Genomic DNA, 23,432 nt, shown 5'->3' with positions numbered 1-23,432 from the left:
ACAAATTTTTGAGCCAGCCTTAGGCTTGGGTTTGAGTTTTTACAATTTTGTTGAACAACCTCAAATTTGATCACAATTAAGCTCAATACTTCACCCAAAAAAACACATTTAAAATTAGGAAATAAATTAAAATCCCAAAGCAAATATGATGGAAACTAAACCCCCCCCCCCCCCCCCCCCCAAAAAAAAAAAAAAATAGCTGGGAAAAGCTTAATGGTTTATAATTTTTGAGCTTGAGATTGTGAGTTTAGTCTTGTACAATCATGTCTTTTTTTTTTTTTTTTTTTTTTTTTCACAATAGCACAATCATATGTCTCCATGTTTTAAATAATGTGTAAATAAATTCGAAGTTTATCATTGAATAAGTTTTGCATCGATCATGAGCCAACTGATATAACTTGCTTAAGAATAATTTTCAATAATTCATACATAAAAAAACAGTTATAAAGCTATGACTATTGTTTAAGCAAATTTCTGTTAATCTTACTAATAAATAATGCAATACGAGGCATAAATGTATTCACAAGCTATGGTTTGTCGGTTTAAAACTGAAGTATTACCTCCATTTCATATTATTTGCAACGATTAGACATTTTCTACTCACACTTTATGTTAAATTATTGCAAATAATATGAAAAGGAGGTAGTAACTAATTCATACAGATAAAAAAAAAATTAAAAATTAATACTCCGTATTTCGTATGAACTATATGAAATTTGAGTGTACATCATATTATTATATAGGCCTCCCTATATAACCATAAACAATTTGGCAGGACTGGAATTTGAGTAGGCCGGTGTTGGTGGTAGGCAAAGATGTTGTATGCAAGGAGCAGAGGAACGAAAAGAAACGAATCTTTCATTTAATTCATCATACACAATTAAATAATTTATAGATTAGACCATTAGTCCATTAACAAAAAGTGTAGATTTTTTAATTACCTTTTTTTGCAATTTTTACATAAGTATTTTAATTCTACGTACAGCCAAGCTAAGCTTGGTTTAATGAGAAATATTGCACATTTTAACCTTAAAGTTGAGAGTTCACTATAGTTATTTTAAGGGTAGGTATCCCTTACCCTTTCCCCTCAGATCACTCACAAATTGTCTAGCTCACAAATAAATGATTAATAGACCAAAAAAGGTGTAAGGGTTGAAGTTTGTCTGATTAGGTCATGGTTATTTTCCTTACGCTTATACAAAAATCATTATGATTCATTCTACCATTATGCAAATTAAAACAATAGCAACAACTAGTTAACATTCAACCTTGTAATATCAAAGTTATTATAAGCTTATAGCAGTGATTTACTCCTCCATATATGGGATCCCACTTATATATCTTATACTTTCATCATGTTTCTAAACATTTGATAAGCTAAGATTATTAGACTATAAAAATCATGAGAACAAAGTAGGTTTGAGTATGTCATTCATATTACTTACCCAAAAAAAAAAAAAAAAAAAAAAAAAAAAAAAAAAAAAAAAAAAACAACGTATATGTAAATGAGACTTACATGTTATTTATACAATAAACAATAAAGCAATCACCTTTGAAAATACAAAACTGTCACAACCTCACAAATAAAAAAAATATTCTTAGTATAAAATCACCTCGAATATCTTATTAAAATTGCCAATTTATATATGATTTAATGTGATTTCCTTTTCATAAAAAGAAAATTAAAAGAAGAAAAAGAAATAAAAATAAATAAATGGTGGACGTCGATATCAGCAGTAGCATCCATACATAAATTGATAGGGCAAACACTTTGAATGTGACTTAAAAATGCGCAATACTTCGTCTCCAAAGGATTGCTCACCTTTTAATTAAACTATTTAAGCATGTCTCTTCTTCGTCATCTTCCACCTGACTTTTATTATTTGTTATGTATACGTAATTACGTACCAACTTAAGTTTTATTTTAATTTAATTTTGAATTGAAATACTATTTGAACATTAATTAAAATACGAATTTGAAGTGTAGTCATATTTACCACCTTTCACTAGCTATAAAGTTTATTTGACTATAGTTTACATTCTAGTCGGTCGAAGTGCAATTAGTCATATTTTTAAAATATGCGAAGTAGATTTGTTATGTCAAACGAGGGATATAGATTGATGGTCGAAGTATCATGATTGGTTTATTATTTTTTCAATATATACCAAAATTTGATGATAGGCAAACAATTAGCCGCCGAGAGTTGACTCTTGATATCATGTCAAATGATCAACTCAATTAAAAGGTGAAGTTTTTGGTTAGAATTCAACGATTGAATTTATAGTATTCTATCATATATATTAGCCAATAATAAGCATGGTTAACATCTCTTGATCAACAAAATAATAAGCATTTACTTCATCCATCCGTCGTAACAAACCAACGCATAGTGCATAGTATGTACTCTATAGTTGACAATTAGTTCGTTAATTGAGAGAAGTTAAAGATACAAGTAATGTTTTAATTGAAGTATAAAATTCCCAAGTCGAGCAAATAAACAAGAAATAATAATTTGATACGTTGTTTGTTTGTTTGAAAATCAAGGTAGTTGCTTATCCTAGCTAATTAAATTACTAATTATAACATAATTTATACATCTTTATAAATTTATAAACACACGTGTAAGCTGTAAGGGTGACTAGGTAAGATGTAGCATATTTGTGGCTACAAATGGATGTACATGTCATCTTATTTTTAAACCAAGATTGACTTATTAATTAACCTTTATAATACAGTAGAAATTACAATATGAAATTAAAAAAATACTCCTGTGTCACTAAAAACTATAAAAAGACTTTTCTCTTCTCAGGAAGTTAAATTTAGAATAAGATTGTTTAATACGGAAAAAGGGCCAATATTAATTGATCAATCCACACTAATTGCCACTAAATGAAATAATTAGCATTGTTTTTATTAAGATACTAGTGTGTGTCCCGGGTGATGCCCTGAATTGCTAGTTTGTATTTTGTACTTCTTTAATTTGATAATTATGTTCAATTGTTTGTATAGCTAGTGTGTGGTCCGGGTGTTGACTCGAATGTTACAGTTTTTCTTAACTCATATGTATTTTTTTTTTTTATTTTTTTTTTTGAAAACCTATGTATTTATTTTCTAATCTTGTGAAGAATAAATAAATTAAATAACCTCTAATTTGAAAGGAATACATAATGTTAATTATGTGAAATTTAAAACACTAATATAAGTTGGTTGAGATGGTAAGTCTATAACCTTTATTTGTTGGAGGTTACGGGTTCAAATCTAGATCAAATCATAATTTATTTATTTTGTTAAATGAAGTTGCAAGCTTATGTGTCGCATGTACTTTGAATAGTGACATGGCATTGTGATATGGTGTCATATACGTTGAAGAGTGCCACGTGGCACCGTTCCTTTAAAAAGAACGCCTTTTAATATATACTATATTATATAGATTATATATTTATATGTGACAATGTGAGATAGGTATGGGAATCCCTTTCTAAAAATTTGCAAAATAAGTCCTCTAGAATAAGATTTATAGCTATTAGACTATTATAGTGCTTAGTAAGGTTAGTTAACCGAAAAGCCCGAAACCATCCGGATTATGTGTCAACCATCTCTCTTTTCTCCGAGCAGTATAAAACGCGGAAGTTAAAATTGGTGTCAATTCCTAACCTAGTACTCATATCCTTATACTTCGTATAATAATTGTAAAAAAAGAATGTATAATGAAAAACTTTCACACGATTCATGCACTTTGTCAATCGCACGTTACAATACAAATAATCACCGAATAATTTCATGTCAATTGGTTTTGGAGCACACGACTAAAGATGGTACAAATTGACTCTGTAAATTCATAAATATTCCAAATTCTTCATACTGGGGAACAGGATACTAAAGGGGCCATTTAGCAAAGATATTATTAAAAGTTAATCATAACACACAACCATAAAGTATATATATCCATCTTTCAAAAAAAAAAAAAAAGGTATATATATCCAGCTAATCTTAGCATCAACCTCGAGATCATTAATACTAATTTAACCTCAAAAGCTATGGATCAGATATTATATTTGATTATCTAACCTTTTCTGCATGTAAGCAAGCAATCTTGATTAATTAAAATATATAAATAAGCAAATCTTATTTAATCACATACTTAACTTTGAGGTAAAGTTCGGTGAGCTCAAAAAAAGAAAATCAAAAGATAAGAGTCAATCCCCTCCAACAAAAGCAAGATTACATAAAAGGGGATCACCAAAAGATGGTAATAATTCAAAATAAAAAAAAAAATACAATTTTTCAAACCACAATTGAAGAGGGGTGCAAATGATTGGTTTCATAAGTGAGTAGCATACACACTCTCTCTACTTATCATGATAAATATGTGGTATGAATATATCATATATATGTTTAGTATTTATAAGTAGATTTATTACATTTTCAGGTTGATATCTCAGTAAGGCCAGAAGAGAGGAGAAGGATGATCATCTGCTGGAAGCCCATAGTTGTTGCAAGAGCTGGTGGCAGGCGGGCCAGGATAATCGACATCCCCGATCTTCAAGAAGACATGGGAAGAAGGCAGAAGGCTCTTGCTCAAGTAGTCTTCATCATCTTGAGATATATCAGAGTGGTCTGCTTCAAAAGCATAGGAATCACCAGGCTCGCCGAAGGGAGAATGGCTAACATCCACATAGTGTGGGCTATCAGAGTCGATAATATCGCTCTTACCAGAGCTCAGGTCTTCCTGTTTGCAGCCAAAGACTGGTGCTAGGTGATCCTCACTCTCAGAAGCAGATTCAATAACGGGTTCTTCTTGGACTGTTTTGGATGCTGCGTATGTTTTGGGTGGTTCGGATTGATCTCCCTCCGTTTTCTCCTTCAGAAGCAGCTTGTCTGTCAGGTTAACAACCTGAAATCAATGACAGCAAAGATAAAAGTTAGTATCATTCCTAGTGTTAACAGCTAATCATCATATAGCTACTGTCGAGGTCAAATTGAATTCCGAAAGGAAAACTTATTTTAGTTGTGGGTTGAACTTGGGTAGCGACTTATCTTAACTAAACTTATTTACCTCAAACTTATTGTAAACCATACGAATCTTGCAGGAAAATATCTAGCTAAAAGAATATGTCAAGGTTAACAGGATTAGATACCTCAGCTTGAAGTTTCTCCTTTTCCTGAAGAAGATTCTCATAGTCAGCCTTCAGGTTGTTAAAGTTGGACTGCAAACTGTCGAAATCTTTCTCTAGTTGCTTAGTCTTCCACCTTGCTCTTCGGTTCTGGAACCAAATAGCAACTTGCCGCGGCTGCAAGCCAAGGTCCTTGGCTAGCAGAACTTTCCTCTCAGGCTCAAGCTTGTTCTCAACCTCAAAGCTCTTTTCCAAGAATTGGACTTGCTCGACTGTCAGCCGTCGTTTCTTCTCTGGCTGATGGAAGTAATCGTCGTAATCCTCATCACCATTCTCTTCTTGATCATATGTGCAAAAGAATGGCCTCTCTGACCTTTTTCCTCCACAAACATCTTCGAAACTAACCATGGAGCTCGAACCTAATAATAAACATCATCACAAAGAATATGAATTCAGATCACGTCACAATAAATCCATATTTGGTCAATTAAATCTAATTGGCCCATTTTATGTGTAGTATGACAAAGTGGGAGCACAACTACCTTTCCACAAATAGCCTATTGCTAATAATTATCAAACAACAAACCACAGATACAAAACACTCACACTAAGGTAATGATCAAATTCCAAGCATGTTGGGGGTGGCACTAAAGACATGAGATCAAATACCGTCTATTCGTAACTATGTATACACACACAAACCAAAGTGGACCAAGTTCCTTACTAAATTTAACTTTTTTTAAGGATTAAAATTGATCAGATAAACAAGATGTTGACTTTCGACGAACAAGTACAGTATGGGAAATAACGTGACCTAAATCAAACCTCTGAGACAGGAAAATTTCAGAGAAAGTATATAAAATTAATAATAAAACTAATACGGAGTATTAATTTAGTAAACAGTTTAGAAGCAGGAACAAAAAGCAGAGCATCATTGTTATCTTTCTGGCATAAAGCATCATAGATCAGTTTTTTGTTCCCCTAATCCAAAATAATCATACAACAATCAATTAGATCATAATTAACAATATCATAATCTTGAATTAATAAAAATAAACAGACCCATCTCATTTAAAAACTCAAAAAATCAGATCCAGAAAATTAAATAACCAAAACCAATCAAAACTCTCACACAGGCATTTCAACAAACAGTTCGAGGGCAAAGGAGAAAGAAAATATACCCAGAAAATTAGAGGTAGACCCAGAAATGAAAAGTGATTCAGGAGACTGAGAAGAACGAGGTACCCTCTGATTAAACAGCAAAGAAGCTCCAACACCTACACCGCCGGAAGAACCACCACCAAAGACCCTTCCAACACCGGCGCCCGCCATAACTTCTGCCTTCTAAGTAAGAATTTAGCTAAAAAACTTGGGAATTCTAAGAAACCATGATCGATTAATTAAAGGGTTCTAAGAAGAATCTGGAAATTTCGATTTGATGGGGGGAAGAAGAAGAAGATGAAGATGAAGGGATTTTCAGAGCTTATGACGGAAAAAGCTGGTGATGATGAGTTCAGTGATGTGGGAAGTGTGAGAACCCGGAATTCGCACCCCCATCACTCAGTACAAGAAGCTTCAAAATGGAGGAGAGAGAAAATCAGTTGAATTTCTGTAAAAGTTTTGATTTTTCTGGAAAAAAATGAAGAACAGAGCAAAAGGAAGAAGAAGAAAGAAAAAAGGAGGTGTTTTGATTAAGTTGAAATTTTTGGGTATTTGATTGGAAGATGGGAAGGGGGGATTATAAATTAAAATAGTACGTCAAAAAAATTAAAAAAGATGTGGGGGCCATTTATTTTTGGCTAGGGGGAGTGGACGTGGTTTGGTTGAAATGACTATTTTGTCCTTTGATTGCATCGTTGGGAGGAGAGAGAAGGAGTAGAATAATAAGGGGGTGAAAAATTCTGTCCATATGACTCATTAGATTCTTTTTATTCCCCCTTTTTTGAAGGGGATTCCTTAATTGGTAAGGTTAGGGTTTACTTGGGTGAGTTGGGCCCTATCATGATAGACCTGGTAAACGGATCGTTTGGGTCGGGTCAATTTCGGATCAGCAAAAATTCGGGTTGGATCGAGTTAATTCGGGTTTCGGGTCAGCACTTCGGGTTAAGTTCGGGTCGGGTCAATTCTTAGGATCAATTTTCGGGTCAATTTCGGGTCGGGTCAATTCGGATCGGGTCAAGTTTGGGTCAGGTCACCAAAATAAATTCACTGAAAAAAAAAAAGGTTGGAAAAATAAAGTAAAATCGTTAAGAAAATAAAAAAAAATCGTGAGTACCTATTACTTAGGAAAGAAAGAAGCCCTAAAATAAGTAATTCACCATTTCACCCTATTCACTTCGAGATTCGGGTCACTTCGAGTTGAATCAATTCAAGTCGGGTCACTTCCGGTCAATCAATTTGGGTTTAAATCAGGTGGTGTTACTTCCGGTCGGGTCATTCGGGAATCGGGTCATGTTCGGGTCAACTCCATGTCGGGTTTGGATCGGGTTAGTTCGGGTTTGGGTCAATGGTTTTGGGTCATGGGTCGGGTCATTTGGGTTGGGTCAAGATTGTCAAGTCTAATCATGTTTAGTTAAGGTCAGGTCAAGTTGAGTTGGATTGGATTGGATGTTGTTCACGATCTTCATCGTCGGCGAGTCCTGATTTTAGGTTTTGTGAAATTAACAATCTTAACATGTCGTTGTTACTTGTTGGCTCAAAAATTGGGGAGTGGAGATGTTGGAGGGATTAGCTAGTTTGATTTTTGTAATCACTGGAATTTTTTTATAAGCTACTCCCTTCGTGTTTAAATAAATTAAACGTTTTGACTTTTTGCAGTATTCATCTAATTCACTTTAACTAATGTTTGCAATTTATACATAAGAATAGATATAGTCTTGTACGTGGATACTTGTCGGAATCGTCTCAATGAATAATTTATTAATATTCAATTGTTAAAATTTTTACTTATTGATAATTAAAGATACTATCAGTCAAAGCGTTGCATTGACATACATGCATAAGGAAAACGTTTCATTTATTTAAACATGGAGGGAATATATTTATTAAGAAATATAAAATGTTATTAATATAATGAAAATATACATAAGGACTAATCCAAAAATATTTTACATAGGTACATATCTTTTTTTCAGTTCTTTTAGCAAATTTCAGTTCAGTTCAACAAATTCGATTCAATTCAACAAATTTCAGTTTAGTTCAGCATAGTTCAGCGCAGTGAATTTCAATTCAGCAAATTTCAATCCAAAAGAACGGGGCCTTAGTAATACTCTTTATACTACAATTTGGAAATTTCAATACAAACGGATGCAATTAACAATGTGAGTACTCTAAGTGACTACATTTGTCAAAAAATTTCCATTATAAAACTTGTACTAGTATTTAGGTATTTCATGACAAATTTTCCTGGTATTCTCTATCTATTTCATAATATTTCACTACTTATATTACTTTAACAAAAAAATTACTTTAATATCTTTTCATACCATGCATATTCTGTTTTACTCTCTTATTTTTTTTTTATTTTTTATTTTTAACTAAGTTAGGTCCTGTGTCATGCATGTTAATTTTCAATATTTATCATTAGTTTAACACTATTATTTAACCATAAAAATTTACTAGTATAGATCCCGTGCATGCACATATAGTAGTAAGATTTTTATTCAACTTATTAATTCAAAGATTATCATATTTAAACTTTAATGAAATTAATTGATACATAACTATGTCTCGCCTTTTCAATTTATAGTACTAACATTAATTTTACAAGAAATTATTATGTATAATATTTTTATTTTCAAAAAAAAAAAATTGATTTTAGTTTATACACTTTCCTTATTAGTTGATTAGTCGAAATTTTATAAATTATTGATTTATAAAAGAATGTTTTTCCAACTTTAGATTTGTAACATTTGTTGTAATAAAAAAAGGAAATTCATTGTTAATAATACTTAATGAAATATCGTGTACATACTTATCCTTGAAAATCATAATTTAATTATGGTAAGATTTAGTAACAACGGTAATAAAAAGAAAATTTTGGAAAGTAAAATTAGGTAGGAAATTATTTTACCTCAAAATGACACTCTTTTAGTATAGGTTTATTGATTATTGATACTTTAAATTATCTAATTGCAAAATAGGATGAAAGTCATGTAATTACAAAATTAAAAAAAAATAATAATATATTTACACTAAATAAAATAGAGGAAGAAATACATGCACGACTAATAAAAATACCTATGTATTATAGTACATCACAAAGTTTTAAATATGAAAATATTATTGCACAATATTGTATAAAAGAATAATATCTTTGTTTAACGTGTATAAATGGAATATACTTACCAAATAGGAAGAGAAATATTATTGTATAGAAAGTATTAAATACTTCTTTAAAATGCTTTGGCAAAAAAATAATATATATATCACTAATAAATAAATTCGGTCTCACAACCAGGTCATGAGATAGCGACACTAGGCATTCCAGTTTTTCGTCAATTGTCGAGCCACTGCACGTAGGCGATAAAAGATATTATTATGACACATATGATGGTAAGGAAGAGAATTTTGGATAGATTTTTTAAGATAAAAAATGTTGTATAGAGTTTTATTATTGATATACTTCTAATATTTCGCATATACAAAATTAATTATAACTTTTAATAAAAATCCTATAACTCGGTTCTAATTCCATCATAAAATTTGTTTTAAAATTTTTTATAAAATAAGATTTATTTATAATATATTTTAATTTAGTTTTAAAAATAATAGAGAATCAATAAAAATAAGTTTTAATTAGTAAAAATAATTTTAGTTTAGTAAAAATTAAATACTTTTAATTCAGTAAAAATAATCTAAGTTCAATAAAAATAATTTCAAGTCTATAATAACATAGATATGTATTTACAAACAAAACTACAAAAGGTATAATTAATAAACACAAATTCTTATATGTGACTGGCCACACGGTGTGGCCAATCATAATGGGGGTTTAATCGTTAGTGTTATAGGGGTTACTCGGTTAGTGCTATAGGGTTACTCGGTTAGTATTACAAGTGTTACTCGGTTAGTGTTATAAGGGTTACTTTGTTATTTTAAGCGGGCACATGGTGTGGCCACCCACACACAAGGTGCGCTGCAATTATTATATAAATAAGCGATATGATATTGTATGTCTAAATATCTAGCTTTATCAAAAGGGATTATATGATCGTATTTAACATTTAAGCCAAAAAATTTATTAACAATTTGAGTATCGCCCGGACACAAAACTAGTGTGTGTGTGTGTGTTTATGGAGGGTTTGTTAACCAGGAAATGAAATGTGTCATTCCTGGCTTCGCTTTTAGTATAGATTATTATCCTAAACACCTTGAACTTTGGAAAACAAAAAGGGTAACCATTGAATCGAAACAGATGGAATACAAAAGTAATTGATAAGCAAAATTTATAAGTAAAAAAGCATAGTAAAAGCATGGAGCCAATTAGACCTATGTAGCCGATGATAAATTGAGGTAATGGCATGAAAATTAATTTTATTTTTAAGTATAATTTAGTATGAAAAACAACTTATAATCTCCATGGGAACCCAATCTCATCTCCAAAGATTGAATTTTCTTCGTATATATTCATTATCATTTATCATCCATTACCACTAGAGAGGTAGGATTGTCATAATGAAAATTTAGAAGAGAAATATACACTTTAGGTTTTTTTTTTTTTTTTTTTTTGAGTGGTCATGAGAATGAAAATAAAAGGCCAATTACCATTATTTATAATCGATTATCAAATGGGCCGTTATGGGATTACGCTAAGATTTCTAGTGGAGTTATCCACTCATTAAAAAGTAAGATGAAAAATCCTACTCTTTTTAATCAAGGGCAAAATTGTCATTTGAGGCAAAGTCTAGAATTAAGATTGACAACGAGGCAACAGGCTGAGTTAGACTAAACAAAGGAATCTGTCCAAATCAGTCACTATCATTCGTTCAAGTGGTGGGCTCATGATAAGTCCATTTATGGGCCCAACCTTATTCTTGGGTCACTGTACTTGGTTAACCATTCTTTTGGTTTACTTCTAGATTAAGCCAGCTAGATCCAGCCCACAGTGTTGGGCTACTGACCTTTACCTATTAAGCCCAACTTGGAATCTGAAGTACACTACCCCAAAATCAAAATCCAATTCAACCTATAATTAATTATAACACAAATTATTGAACTAATGTTGTTTTTGTCGTAATTATCAATCTCGTGATTTATGGATAAGGATACTTTATGTACTGTTAATAAGTTAGGATACAATTTTGAGAGAGAAGTCTAATTTACGTGAATCCTTTCATAAAAACTGTACTTTTTTTTTTTTTTTTTTTTTTGGGAAAAACTGTATTTTTTTTTTTCGAAACTGTACTTGATTGTTGCAATTTTGGGAAAAATATATGTTGTTTGCCATTTTTTTTGGGATTTGTTAAACATCGCCTGCAAATCTCTACATAAAGCCCACAAATTTTAGTGAATTGACACTTTTGCCCTTTTTCTAATTTTTAACGAAAATGAACGTAATTTTCTCTCACGAAAAATGTGGAGCCGGAGTGGATCGCCGAGGGACACCGGAGAGCGACGAACATCGGAGAGTCGTCATCGTCGCCGAAAAGCGACGTAAAATGGAAAAAAATCTACCAAATTTAGGGGTGGCGTCTTGTCGGGACGTCGCCACCATGGTAGTGGCGTCTTTCATCGGCTCTCCGGTGTCCCTCGGCAATCCACTCCGGCTCCACATTTTTCGTGAGAGAGAATTACGTTTTCGGTAAAAATTAGAAAAAGGGCAAAAGTATCAATTCACTGAAATTTGAGGGCTTTATGTAGAGATTTGCAAGCGGTATTTAACAATATATATTTTTTTTTTTACAAAATGTTGTTCGCTATTTTATTGCAACCAAGTTACAACGTTGATGACATTTATTGTTACAAGCATATCTTTTATTTATTTTTATTTTTTTGAAAGGATTGGTACAAGTATATCTTAACTTATGTAATTGGTATAATACAAATTTATAACTTATATATAATGTAGATGATTAAAGTCGTTGACCACAAAAGTTAAAGGTATCTTATATTGAGGCCACTCACAAACTTTTGTGAACTTGTCTGGCTTTCTACCTTTTTTGAGGTCCATAAGTCCAACATAAGTTTGTGAAAGGGTAACTTCCAAAATAGGAATCAACTATGGTTTAATCAATAATTGATCATTAGTGGAATTTCTACCCCATTAAGATTTAGGGATCAGATTCAACTACAGCACTATTGGAGAGCGTCTTCCCTATTTGTGTCATGGGTTGGGCATTCCCAATTTGTTAGATTTGGGCTTGTATATGAAGCCCAACGAGGCACCTTCTCAAACATGGACAATAAAGTAATAATAGGCATAGCAATAGTAATGCAATTTATACCATCAATCAATCATATATATATATTTACTAAAACAGACACCAAGAAAGACACGCGTCAATTCTCGGTGCAATATTTTTCCTCAAAATATCTTCCCTCTTTTCCTGCCAAGAACATTTTAGAGAATATTGATATAATTTGATTTATTATTTATTGGTTTTATTATATCTTTTATATATACGCAATCAACTAAAAATTTATTCTTAATATGTTATAATTCGTATCTTTTCTTGCCAAGATCTTTTAAAGAATATTTGTATAATATGATTTTCTATTTGGTCTTTTTTTTTGGGTAATCATGGTTTTTTTTTAATTTAATTTGATGCAATTTATATTGGGAAAAATTAAATGATTAACTATTTTTTTTTCTCCCAAAAGATCGCAAGATCACTTTGACTATCAAGCTAAACTCTCTTTCCTCTATTTAATGTCATCTCATCATTTCACATCCCTATTTTGTTTGTTTTTCTTTTCCACTTCCTATGTACCGTTGAATTAAGGATTGAAGTATCAAATATTATTATTATTGTAGTAAGTTACATGTTGATTTTAAAACTATTTCAATAATATACAACTTTAATTTACGCAAATTTTTTTGGCTACATACGTGTATCGCACGGGCACTAACCAAGTAGGTGTTCTAAACCACACACAATTTTAATTTTCGTATTGGGCTTTGTGCGTTGATAATGAGGCTAACATAAACTTCAGAGCTATTAAAAACCGACTCCATTCAAGATACGAGTAAACTAGAAAAAATGTTGTATCTGATTTTAATATTTGCATTACTTTAAGTTATGCACTATTTACATACTCTATTATAAAATAATTAAATGTTGTTATGTATTACTATGCCTTTGAATTAGTTACAATGTCTATTTTCATAATTAAAGATATTAATGGTCAAAATGGTCAAAATTATGTCTTGACAATTGTACCGGTCAAAGCGATGCAAATATTAAAAACTGGAGAGAGTATTCAAATTTTAAAGTGACTTGATGAAACTGTTGTTCAATTCTAATCCGCATGTACACTGATCCAACATATGAAAAAATTAATATGACTCGACTTGACGAGGTCCAAATTGAATGAAGTAACTTGTACACCCAATATGAGTATATGACTATCCAAACCCAAGAGGGCTAGTGATACCAGAAAAACTCCATGTTAGTAAATACAATTCTATGGAGTATTATTCTACAGACTAACATTGCGTTTAAGTAGATTTAGTGTATAGTTAGAATACTACTTAATCCGAATTATAGTGTTTGCAAAGTAGTGATAATTGTTATTTAATAATATTAAAATAGACACCAGAAAAGACACGTGTCAATTTACGGTGTAATATTTTCCCTCCAAAATATCTTCCCTCTTTTCCTGCCAAAAACGTTTTAGAGAATATTTATATAATTTGATTTATTATATCTTCTATATATACGCAATCAACTAAAAATTTATTCTAAATATGTTATAATTCGTATTTTTTCTTTCCAAGATCTTTTAAAAGAATATTTGTATAATATGATTTTCTATTTGGTTTTTTTTTTTTTTTGGGTAATCATGGTTTTTTTTTTTTTTATTTAATTTGATGCAATTTATATTGTATTGGGAAAATAAACTGATTAACTATTTTTTTTCCCCAAAAGATCGCAAGATCACTTTGACTATCAAGCTAAACTCTCTTTCCTCTATTTAATCTCATCTCATCATCTTCAGTTAAGTTCATACTCAATTGAAATAAGGTAAAAACATCCTCAGTTGATGCCTTACCGAAATGTTAATTACATTGGAATCTAATGTACATTATGCCACAAATGCAATTTTTTAATTTGCTATCTATCATCAAATTCATCAATTTTAAGAATTGACAAACTTAATATTTAAGGAGTACATGAATCATGAATGTTCTAGAGTCGCTGATATGCACAGTGTAGATGACACAGAGTGTGGGGCAGTCCACAAATACAAAAATTCTTGAATATAATGATTTATGTTGAATATAATTTCCATTTTGATAAAAAAAAATTTGAAGATATGGAGATTAAAATCAAGAAAATATGAGGTAGAAAGGGAAAAAGTTAAATAAACAATTTGTGAGTCTTATAACCAAGACGGAATTATATGTCATTTGGTAGTAATTTTACCACAATTAACAAATTTAAGGTGGTAAATTAAAAAAAAAAGAAGGTATAAGGACTGAAGAAGTAATCCACTAGTTTAGTGAGCTGTAGAATTATACAGCTGAAATTAATTATATATTGAATGATTTTGCATACTTGTACTCCCTCCATGTTTTAATAAATGTTACACTTTGATCAAGCATGCATGTTGAGACATGACTTTTCTTCAACCCCTCTGTCCTTGCGATAATATATGGACCATTATGAAATTACAAGCAAGATAGATACTTTGAGTGTTTAAACCACAATATATATTATAATTAAATAGACACCAATTGATATTATGAAAGTATATACTACGTATTATAATTAAATGGACACCAATTGATAATTTAAACAATAACCCCCAACCCGCGACCACTCCCCCACCCCAACTCCCACCTTCTTGAAGTTGGTTAAAACTCGTTAATCAGTTAATTAGTTAAACATCACGTACTCGCATATCTTTAGTTCAACCCCTTATCCTTGCAATAGTATATAAACTATGAAATTACACGCAAGATAGATACTTTGAGTGTTTAAACCACAATATATGGTTCAAAGAATAAAGATGGCGAGTAATGGAACGGGACTATGGAAATATCCTATGCCATCGGTAACAAACTTTTCATGGACAGCAGTGGATAAAAAATTGACCCAAAAAAAAAAAAAAAAAAACAGGACTGAAAATTGTTATAGGGAACATAATGCAGTGGTTGCAACTTGCAAGATTTGCGTACTAAGGTCGGTGCGTCAACTTGCATTGGTGAGTTAAGTGACAACACTAAATTTGGTCTACGTAACTTATAATTATGCATGTACGTACCCTACAATTAATAGAGCACTAATTTTTTGAAGCATATTTCTTATAATTATGCATGTACGTACCCTTAAATTATAAAATATTATAAATAATGTGTCTACATGTTAAGCAAGTAGATTTTTTTTTTTTCCTCTAAAATGAGGTCGATGGATTATTTTTATAAATTAAGTATTCAAGAAACTAAACCTTAGGTTACTTGTATAACTAGAGAGTTTTGGGGAAAAAAAAAATAGCTACTAGAGAAGTAGAGAGGATATCGTTCATCCATGTTATTAAGATTTAGTATTTAACTCACATAAGGTTTGTTCTTATCTCAAAACCCATACATCTAAAGTTCGAAATTTATCAAGTGAGGATGTTTGGGGCAAAGGATCTTATTACAATTCTCCTTATCTCAAATGCTCGGTCTGCATATACCAGACCATAAGAAATTGTAAAGTCAGGGTTAAGATCACTCCTTTAATTCTCCTTATTAAATTTTTTTATAAATAAAAAAGCGAAGATATCAATAACTGTGACGTTACATATTTTGTTCGGCCTATATCAATATAGATTGTGATAAGAATTCCAATTGTTAGCCTAGATACATCTAATGTAACATAGATCCAGAATAAGGAATTCATCACATATTCTGATATTCACATGTTATGATGCTAATTGCTAAGCTGCCAATAGTTTCTAAAAGCTGAAAACTTGTCTTTCAATTCTTTCAGCATCATATTCCCCACCATTTTACAATTTGTGCAACAAGACAAGCTTCATGTATATCTTTAAAGGTTCCAAAATTTTTTGCAAGTATTTTCTGGATCAATTTTTTTGGGTTCGTTTGAAGCCCTAAACACTTCGTATTTTTTTTCACCCGAATACCAAATGAATCAGGTAATCACAATCAAGACAAGCTATCTCCAATAACCAATTACTACATCACAAGCCACGATTTCCCAAAAAAAGTCTTTAGAAATTTTAATTAATCTCTAAGTATCATATCGACTTTGCACATTTATCATAGGACAGTGACAGAGCTAGGGTTTTGAAGATAGGGTGTCAAAGTTATGGATATGATAAAAGGTATCAGAGAGATTGAAATTACTCCATACAATGATACAAATATAACTTTAAAAGCATTATTACAAGTATTTTTGATGGACAATCGGCTTATATCTCATACATCTTAGTGGTTTCTCCATTGTCATCAGAATAATAGAAAAACTTTGGAAAACCTGTGCCCACGAAAATGAACTTATTTTATATTGCATTGTACGTACATTTTGTCATCTATGTTGTGTAGGTGGTTAACAATTGACCACTCAAAACATAATAATAACACAGAATTTAAAAAGAACACTAATATTCTTAGTAGGAAGAAACACCAGGAAGAATTTTAACAAAAAGAGAGATGCAAAATGAATAAGATGAGAATTTTTATTATCCAACCAAATTTGAGGTTGAAGAGTGAGAGAACAAGTATAAGTGATCATGGTGATGAACCTTTCAACAAAACGGAAAGCAAATACGGAGTAAAATTTAACCCATTCGAAGAACGTGGCTAAGTCTTATACGAGAAAATAAAGTATCGAGGTAGATTGACGCGCGATAGACATTGATTTAGACAATAGTGACTCACTTCCAGAAATAGTACACCACATACAAAGTAATTTTTTCCCTTTTTTTATTTGACACTATTTGCCCTTTATACTATTTATAAATTATCCTTTGATTAGCTTTGTGATTTATACCTACGATAAAATATAGTCAAGTAACATCTTATTTGAATTGTCTCAATTTATATTTTATTAATATTCACTTTGTATAATTTTACAATGTCTAGAATTAGAGATATTAATCGTTAAGATAATGCGTTGACAAGCGTGATAAAAGAAATGTGTCAACTAAATAAAAATGGAGGTAGTATATATTACCATCGTTTCGTTCCATAATATTCTTACACTTAGACCCTGTTTGGTAATTAGTTGTTAGCTGATTAATATAGCTGATTATATTAATTGGTTTGACTAGATGGTTATATTAGCTCATTTGACTAGCTGGTTGTAAACAACTGATTATATAAAAGTGCTTAGTAAATAGTTGTTTATTATTAACTGTTTCAGTGTATTAATTACTCAAAAGCTAATTGTTCAATAAGCTAATTTCGAAAAGCTCTTAGAATGAGCTTTTTCTAAAAGAGCTTTTTGAGCCTAAAAAACTCTTTTAATAAGTTATCTACCAAACACCCAGATAAGCTTTTTAAAATGGTCAAACCTCTAATAGTGCTCAATAAGCTAAGCTAAAAGTTTTCCAATAAGCTCTTTACCAAACAAGGACTTAGGCTACGTCCAGTTCGACTTATATAAGTTGATACTCCCCCCCGTTTTATAAAAATTGGAACACTTTTGACTGAAATACGTGTCAATGCTCAATTTTGACCATTAATATCTGTAATTACTCTCTCCGTGTTAAAATAAATAAAACGTTTCGACTTTTTGCACCAATCATCTAATTTAATACTTTGACTAATGTTTGTGATTTATGCATAAAAACAAATTTAGTCATGTGGGTACTTGTTGGAATAGTTTCAATGAATATTTTTATTACTCCTTCTGTTTCTATTTGTTAGTCCCATATACTATTTTGGGCGTTTTAAAAGATCTACCCATGTTGAATGTATTCCATTTTTAACTTAGTTTTTATTTCCTATTTTATACATATTAAATCATAATTGGTTAAATTAATTGATTGTTGATTGACGATCACATGGCTCTAAGTAAGGAAATCCCTCCCTTGAATTATGCAATTATGGTTGATGTTTTCCCAAAAAAAAAAATCAAAAAAGTTAAATAAGGCAAACTAATTATGAACTATTTTTTTTTTACTTTAATGTTAGATTCCAAATATTGTTCTTTTCTTATTTTATGTGATTGTTCCATATGGGATTATCATGTAGATACGGAGGGAGTAATATTCAGTTGTTATAATTTTTACTTATTAAGAATCAAAGATATTTTCGGTCAAAGTTTTGCATTGGCATACGTGCACAAGGGAAACATTTCATTTATTTAAACACGGAGGGAATATATATTGTTAAGAAATATAAAATGTTAATATAATGAAATATATATGTACATAAGGACTAATCCAAAAATATTTTACATGGCTACATATGTTTTTTATTATTTTATATATATATATATATATATATATATATATATATATATATATATATATATATATATATTGGTAAAAAGTATGGTCTAAGTAAGTATATGAATAGTCTAAAAGTCAAGGTGCTGCAATTATTACAAAATGGAGGGAATATAAACTTATTTAAGAAATAATCAGATTAGAACATATATCATATTTTATCTTTTTTACTCGCGTTTATATATTGTCGAATATCTTTATTTTCGTAATTTGAAAAATTATGAAAATTTCAAATTTAAAAAGTACAAATTAATACGAATCTAATGACATCTTATTGTGTTTTTTTTAATCCTCATTCTGATCCAGTTGGCGATAGGAAGAATGACCTATCTACTAATATACATCGAGTATACGTTAGTCATCTCTCTCCTCTTCTACACGAGACCAATGTGCATGGGACACCTATCCCTGTACTCAATACATATATTACTGCAATGTAGAATAATGAACAAATGAATAAGTAGCTGAAAATTGTGAATGGGAGCTTGGCTAGAAATTAAATGTGTGAAAGCTACAAGAGTGGCCACGGCGGTGCAATTTCTTATCCCGGCCATATAAACCATATCAAATTAACACTCCGACAATTTTTCTGATTGAATCATCCAAACAAATTATTCCATCGTTTTCAGGTAAGTGTTAACAAATTGTTTTGAGGAAAATGTACAAATTCCCTAGAAGTGGTCCTTTTATTACTCACAAATGTACATGAATGTGATGAAGATTGGAGAACATAGAGATATACAAACAAGCTTAAGCTTTTAAGCAAGCAAGTTAGATATATTTTTTCCTAGATAATAATAGCTAATGTACAAAGTATGAAGTATTGTATTATTTATTTATTTTTAAAAAATACTATTAACTTTAAATTTCTAACCGTTTAGTGCTTGTATCGTAGCTACTTTATCGTGTTTTAAATGACCATTTAGGATGTCAACCGTAATTTATTTTTGGGATAAATTTTGGGAATTATTGGTAAAAGTTCTAAAATTTGACCAATTTAGAGGGTTGATTCCGTAATTCCACTATCTTAGTCGTTTGGTAAAGAGTTGATTCAACGAGTTATTACTTAATTGTGCTTAATCTCTAATTTCTACAAAGTTGGAAAATTGAGCTTCTAAGGTTAGCTAGTTTTGAAGTTTCAGCCAAATGACAGCTTTGTCCTAAAGTTATGTATTATTGCATTATTAACATTCAATATATTACCCTATTCTGATCTAGTACATACATATATATTTCAATATTTGTCATATCTTATATTTCAGTAATAAAATAACTGCATTACTTAATTTGTTTATAATGAGTTAATATTACAGATACTCGTAACAATACTACTACCAATAAATCAAAACATCCGATCTTTATAATCAACTACTCATCAATTTCATTCCCGTATTAATCAGAATTTCCCATTATATATAGAATTGGATTAGTCGAATCTCTCTTTTTACCTCAAAACTCTCCCAACCAAACTCAAAATAGATTAAGGTATACCAAGAACTAGAATGTACTGTGATTGAGATTCAATCCTAGATCTTGGTAACATAATCTATACTTTATTGGCTAAGATATCTAAGCTAGCATCACAAAAACCCGAGGAAAAATTCGATAAACATAGCTTAATATTTTTGAAGATTAGCTTTAAGTAAGTGGCCGTACCACTACTAATTGTGTGGGGACTAAGGAAAAAGAGTAAAAGACGTGGGACATTGCATAAAAAAACAAAGGACAATTTCCAACTTCACGATTAATTTAAAATTACCAATAATTTTGGAGCATTTAAGCACACGCCCACTTGCATTTGTCTCTTCATAATTCGTCTCAAAAATCTTACACTCTTTTATATATGATCACCTCAAATTTTTTATTTTGCTACGAAAATTTAGCTGACATGTCTAACATCACCCATTGATCTACAGCAATCGACTAACACCACGTACCACTTCCCCACCTTATAAGTCACATTTTCGTAATCTTGTAACTGTTAATTATTTTAATTGGTTAACACATTAAACGAGACATCCAAGATTAGTAATAATAAAATTCCGCCTATATTATTTATCGTTTGTGATTATCTTTCTCTATGATAATTATATACAAAGGTGTCATATCGAGTACTCAGATGGAGTTTGGATTGATCCATGACGGGTCGGGATGTTTGGATCGGGTAATGATGGGTCATATTAATCTAACAAACCAAATTAAATCGGGTTGAGCTGAATCAGATTCGGGTTAAAGTTGTGTTCAAGCATGGTTGGATACAAATCGAACTTGGGTCAAGTCAAATTCGGGTCGAGTCATATCAAGTTAAGATGAACTCGGATTCAGATTTTATCGGGTTTATTTGGGTCAAAATGGATTTATTTGACTTTGGATCGGGTCATTTCATATTTGATTAGTTCTCGGTTCAAATCAATTCAATTCCGATTAAAATTTGGATCTAGTTACTTCGATTATTAGCTCATTCTTAGTTAAAATTACTTTAGTTTCGGTTTTGAGTCGACTAATTTGAATTCGGGTCAATCTCATTTCAAGTCGTTTTAGCTATATTAGAATACATGTCATGTCATTTTTGTTATTGGAAACTTTCATTCATATATAGTTTGTTGGGTTTCATTTAATTAAGTTTCGTATTAGCATTAGAATTGTTATGACAACTCAAGTTATTACAAAAAAATGATTATTTATCGCCTTGATCGGGTGATTATCACATCATTGTAAAATGTCTTTTTCCTTACCATTTTCCGTTTATCGTCGTCTTTGCGGCTATTTATCATCGTTAATTCGGTGTTGTTTATATAAATTCGGATAAGTTCAATTAAGTTGAAATAAATTCAGATTCGTTAAAATCAGGTGAATATAACACACCTAAATCACATTAATATATCATATACATATATTTATGTTATAAATTTCAAATTTCATACATTTTAGGAACTATATTTTATGGTATAATGGTAATTTATTGTTTGACTTTTGAGTACTAAAATCATGGACTAATATATCGATCATTGTACATACTGTCCCTATAATGTTGACTCCATTCAAACACTCTTATTGCTTTGCCGCACCACTCTTTACTTCTATAGTATCTCAATCTTTCCAATAAATTTAAGATTTTCTTATACCGTTTTATTACCAATTACCATTACATTCTCTGTCTCCCTTCTTTATTCTCTCTACAGTTAACAACTTGGATCATGAGTTATTATTGGTTTGCTCTTTACCCAATTACCTTAGTCATGTCGGGTTATGGTCATGGAAAATTTTAGTTAGGTTAATAATAGGTCGAGTTTAATTGGATAATGAGTAATTTCGGGCTGGTTTTAATTGGGTAATGGGAGGTTTCAAATCGGGTAATTAAAGGTTGGGTAAAAAGAGGTACTTTTCGTGTCTAAATGGTTTTGGGCTAGATCGAATTCGGATTTTATATTACGGGTCTTATTTGTTTCGGATTAAATATTAGTCGATTTCAAGTTGGGTTTGGATCATAAATTACAGGGTGGAGTTGATTTTGAGATAATGTCGGGTCGACTCTAGATCGAATTCGGATAAAAAAAATAACCGGGTCCAACTAGTTCGAAAATTATTCGATTTCAGGTAAACCTTTCGGATCGGGTAAGTTTCTGACACCCTAATGATATAATCCCAACTCTTAATTGTCTTAAACAAGTTGGGTCCAAAAAGAGGAGTTCTTAAGCCATTTAGATGAATACATTTCCAAATCGAGCAAATTAAACATCCAAATATGGCATTAGAATAAAAAGGCTTTGTTTGGATTTAACGTCTTCTTAATAGTGGGACAACGTGATTCTCCATTAAGCTTAATTAATTAGACAGGACCAAGTAACTCATTCTCTTTTGGTTAACTAGTTTCTAGTATTCTCTAATTCCAGTAGTATAGGTTAAGATAAGGACTTGCTTCCTAGATAGAGACTTGCAACATGTACAAATCCGGAAAGATTAGCCTAAACAGCAATTGGCATACATTCAATTATCATTTATGAATCTTTCAATTCCACTTAGATTGACGCAAATTGCAAAACATATATATAAGAAACTAGATCAACCTATTTTGAATTGGGATCGAGCTAAATGAAATAGATAAAGCTAACCTTAATGATCGATCAGCTTGATAGACAAGTGAATCAATTTACTTCGACAAATATTTTATGAGTTACACAATGTAATTATTTTTATTATACTTCGTATGTAGATTAATTTTATTAACCCGTGGTCCAACTTTTTTTATCCCTTTCTTGACATGATTTGTGACCTAATTCTCTCGAACTAGCTAAAATTGTACCAAAATTTATCTAAATGACTCATCATCTCTATGTGACATGCCAGACAATTCATTTGTTATCTCTAGTCAAAAGGTATAATATGGTACTATTTACTTACAATTCACTGTTATGACATGTATTTAGTTAAAGCAATTATAAAATATAACAATCTAATTTAAACACTAAAATATCAAAACACAGCTAAAGATAAAAAAAAAACCTTATATTTTAGTTAAGGGCTTAGATAATTTTACTTGTACAATATATTTTCAACATTTTTTTTTATAGATGTGTAGACTTTTGTAACACAAAGATTGGTGTGTGAAAAGGTCCAAGAGAAGGAATAATGTCAAGTCCTTTTCTTGGACTCTAGATCTTTCTCTATACTTCATTATTATGGGATTTATGACT

General features: G+C 30.8%; 1 protein-coding gene across 1 annotated transcript; it reads right to left on the bottom strand.

The window, feature by feature from the left end:
- Window positions 1–4,180: 4,180 nt before the first annotated feature.
- Window positions 4,181–6,846, bottom strand: LOC110726509 (homeobox-leucine zipper protein HAT5-like). The gene is made up of 3 exons (XM_021905986.1): window positions 6,297–6,846; window positions 5,140–5,534; window positions 4,181–4,895 (listed from the first exon to the last, which is right to left on the bottom strand). Exons 1-3 carry the CDS (start codon window positions 6,445–6,447, stop codon window positions 4,440–4,442), a joined length of 1,002 nt encoding a protein of 333 aa, XP_021761678.1. The 5' UTR covers window positions 6,448–6,846; the 3' UTR covers window positions 4,181–4,439.
- Window positions 6,847–23,432: the final 16,586 nt, after the last annotated feature.

This window comes from Chenopodium quinoa, unplaced genomic scaffold (assembly GCF_001683475.1).
Source record: "Chenopodium quinoa cultivar QQ74 unplaced genomic scaffold, ASM168347v1, whole genome shotgun sequence".
NCBI lineage: Eukaryota > Viridiplantae > Streptophyta > Magnoliopsida > Caryophyllales > Amaranthaceae > Chenopodium > Chenopodium quinoa.
Note: the sequence above shows the minus strand (reverse complement) of the source record. Positions and strands in the feature narration are given on the sequence as shown.

What these genes read in the sequence shown, in the direction of transcription:
- LOC110726509 (XM_021905986.1), bottom strand. Translation starts at nt 6,447, where the DNA reads ATGGCGGGCGCCGGTGTTGGAAGGGTCTTTGGTGGTGGTTCTTCCGGC. An exon ending in GTCTACCTCTAATTTTCTGG is followed by an intron (nt 5,535 to 6,296) that starts GTATATTTTCTT and finishes GTTTATTATTAG; the next exon opens with GTTCGAGCTCCATGGTTAGT. An exon ending in AGGAGAAACTTCAAGCTGAG is followed by an intron (nt 4,896 to 5,139) that starts GTATCTAATCCT and finishes CATTGATTTCAG; the next exon opens with GTTGTTAACCTGACAGACAA.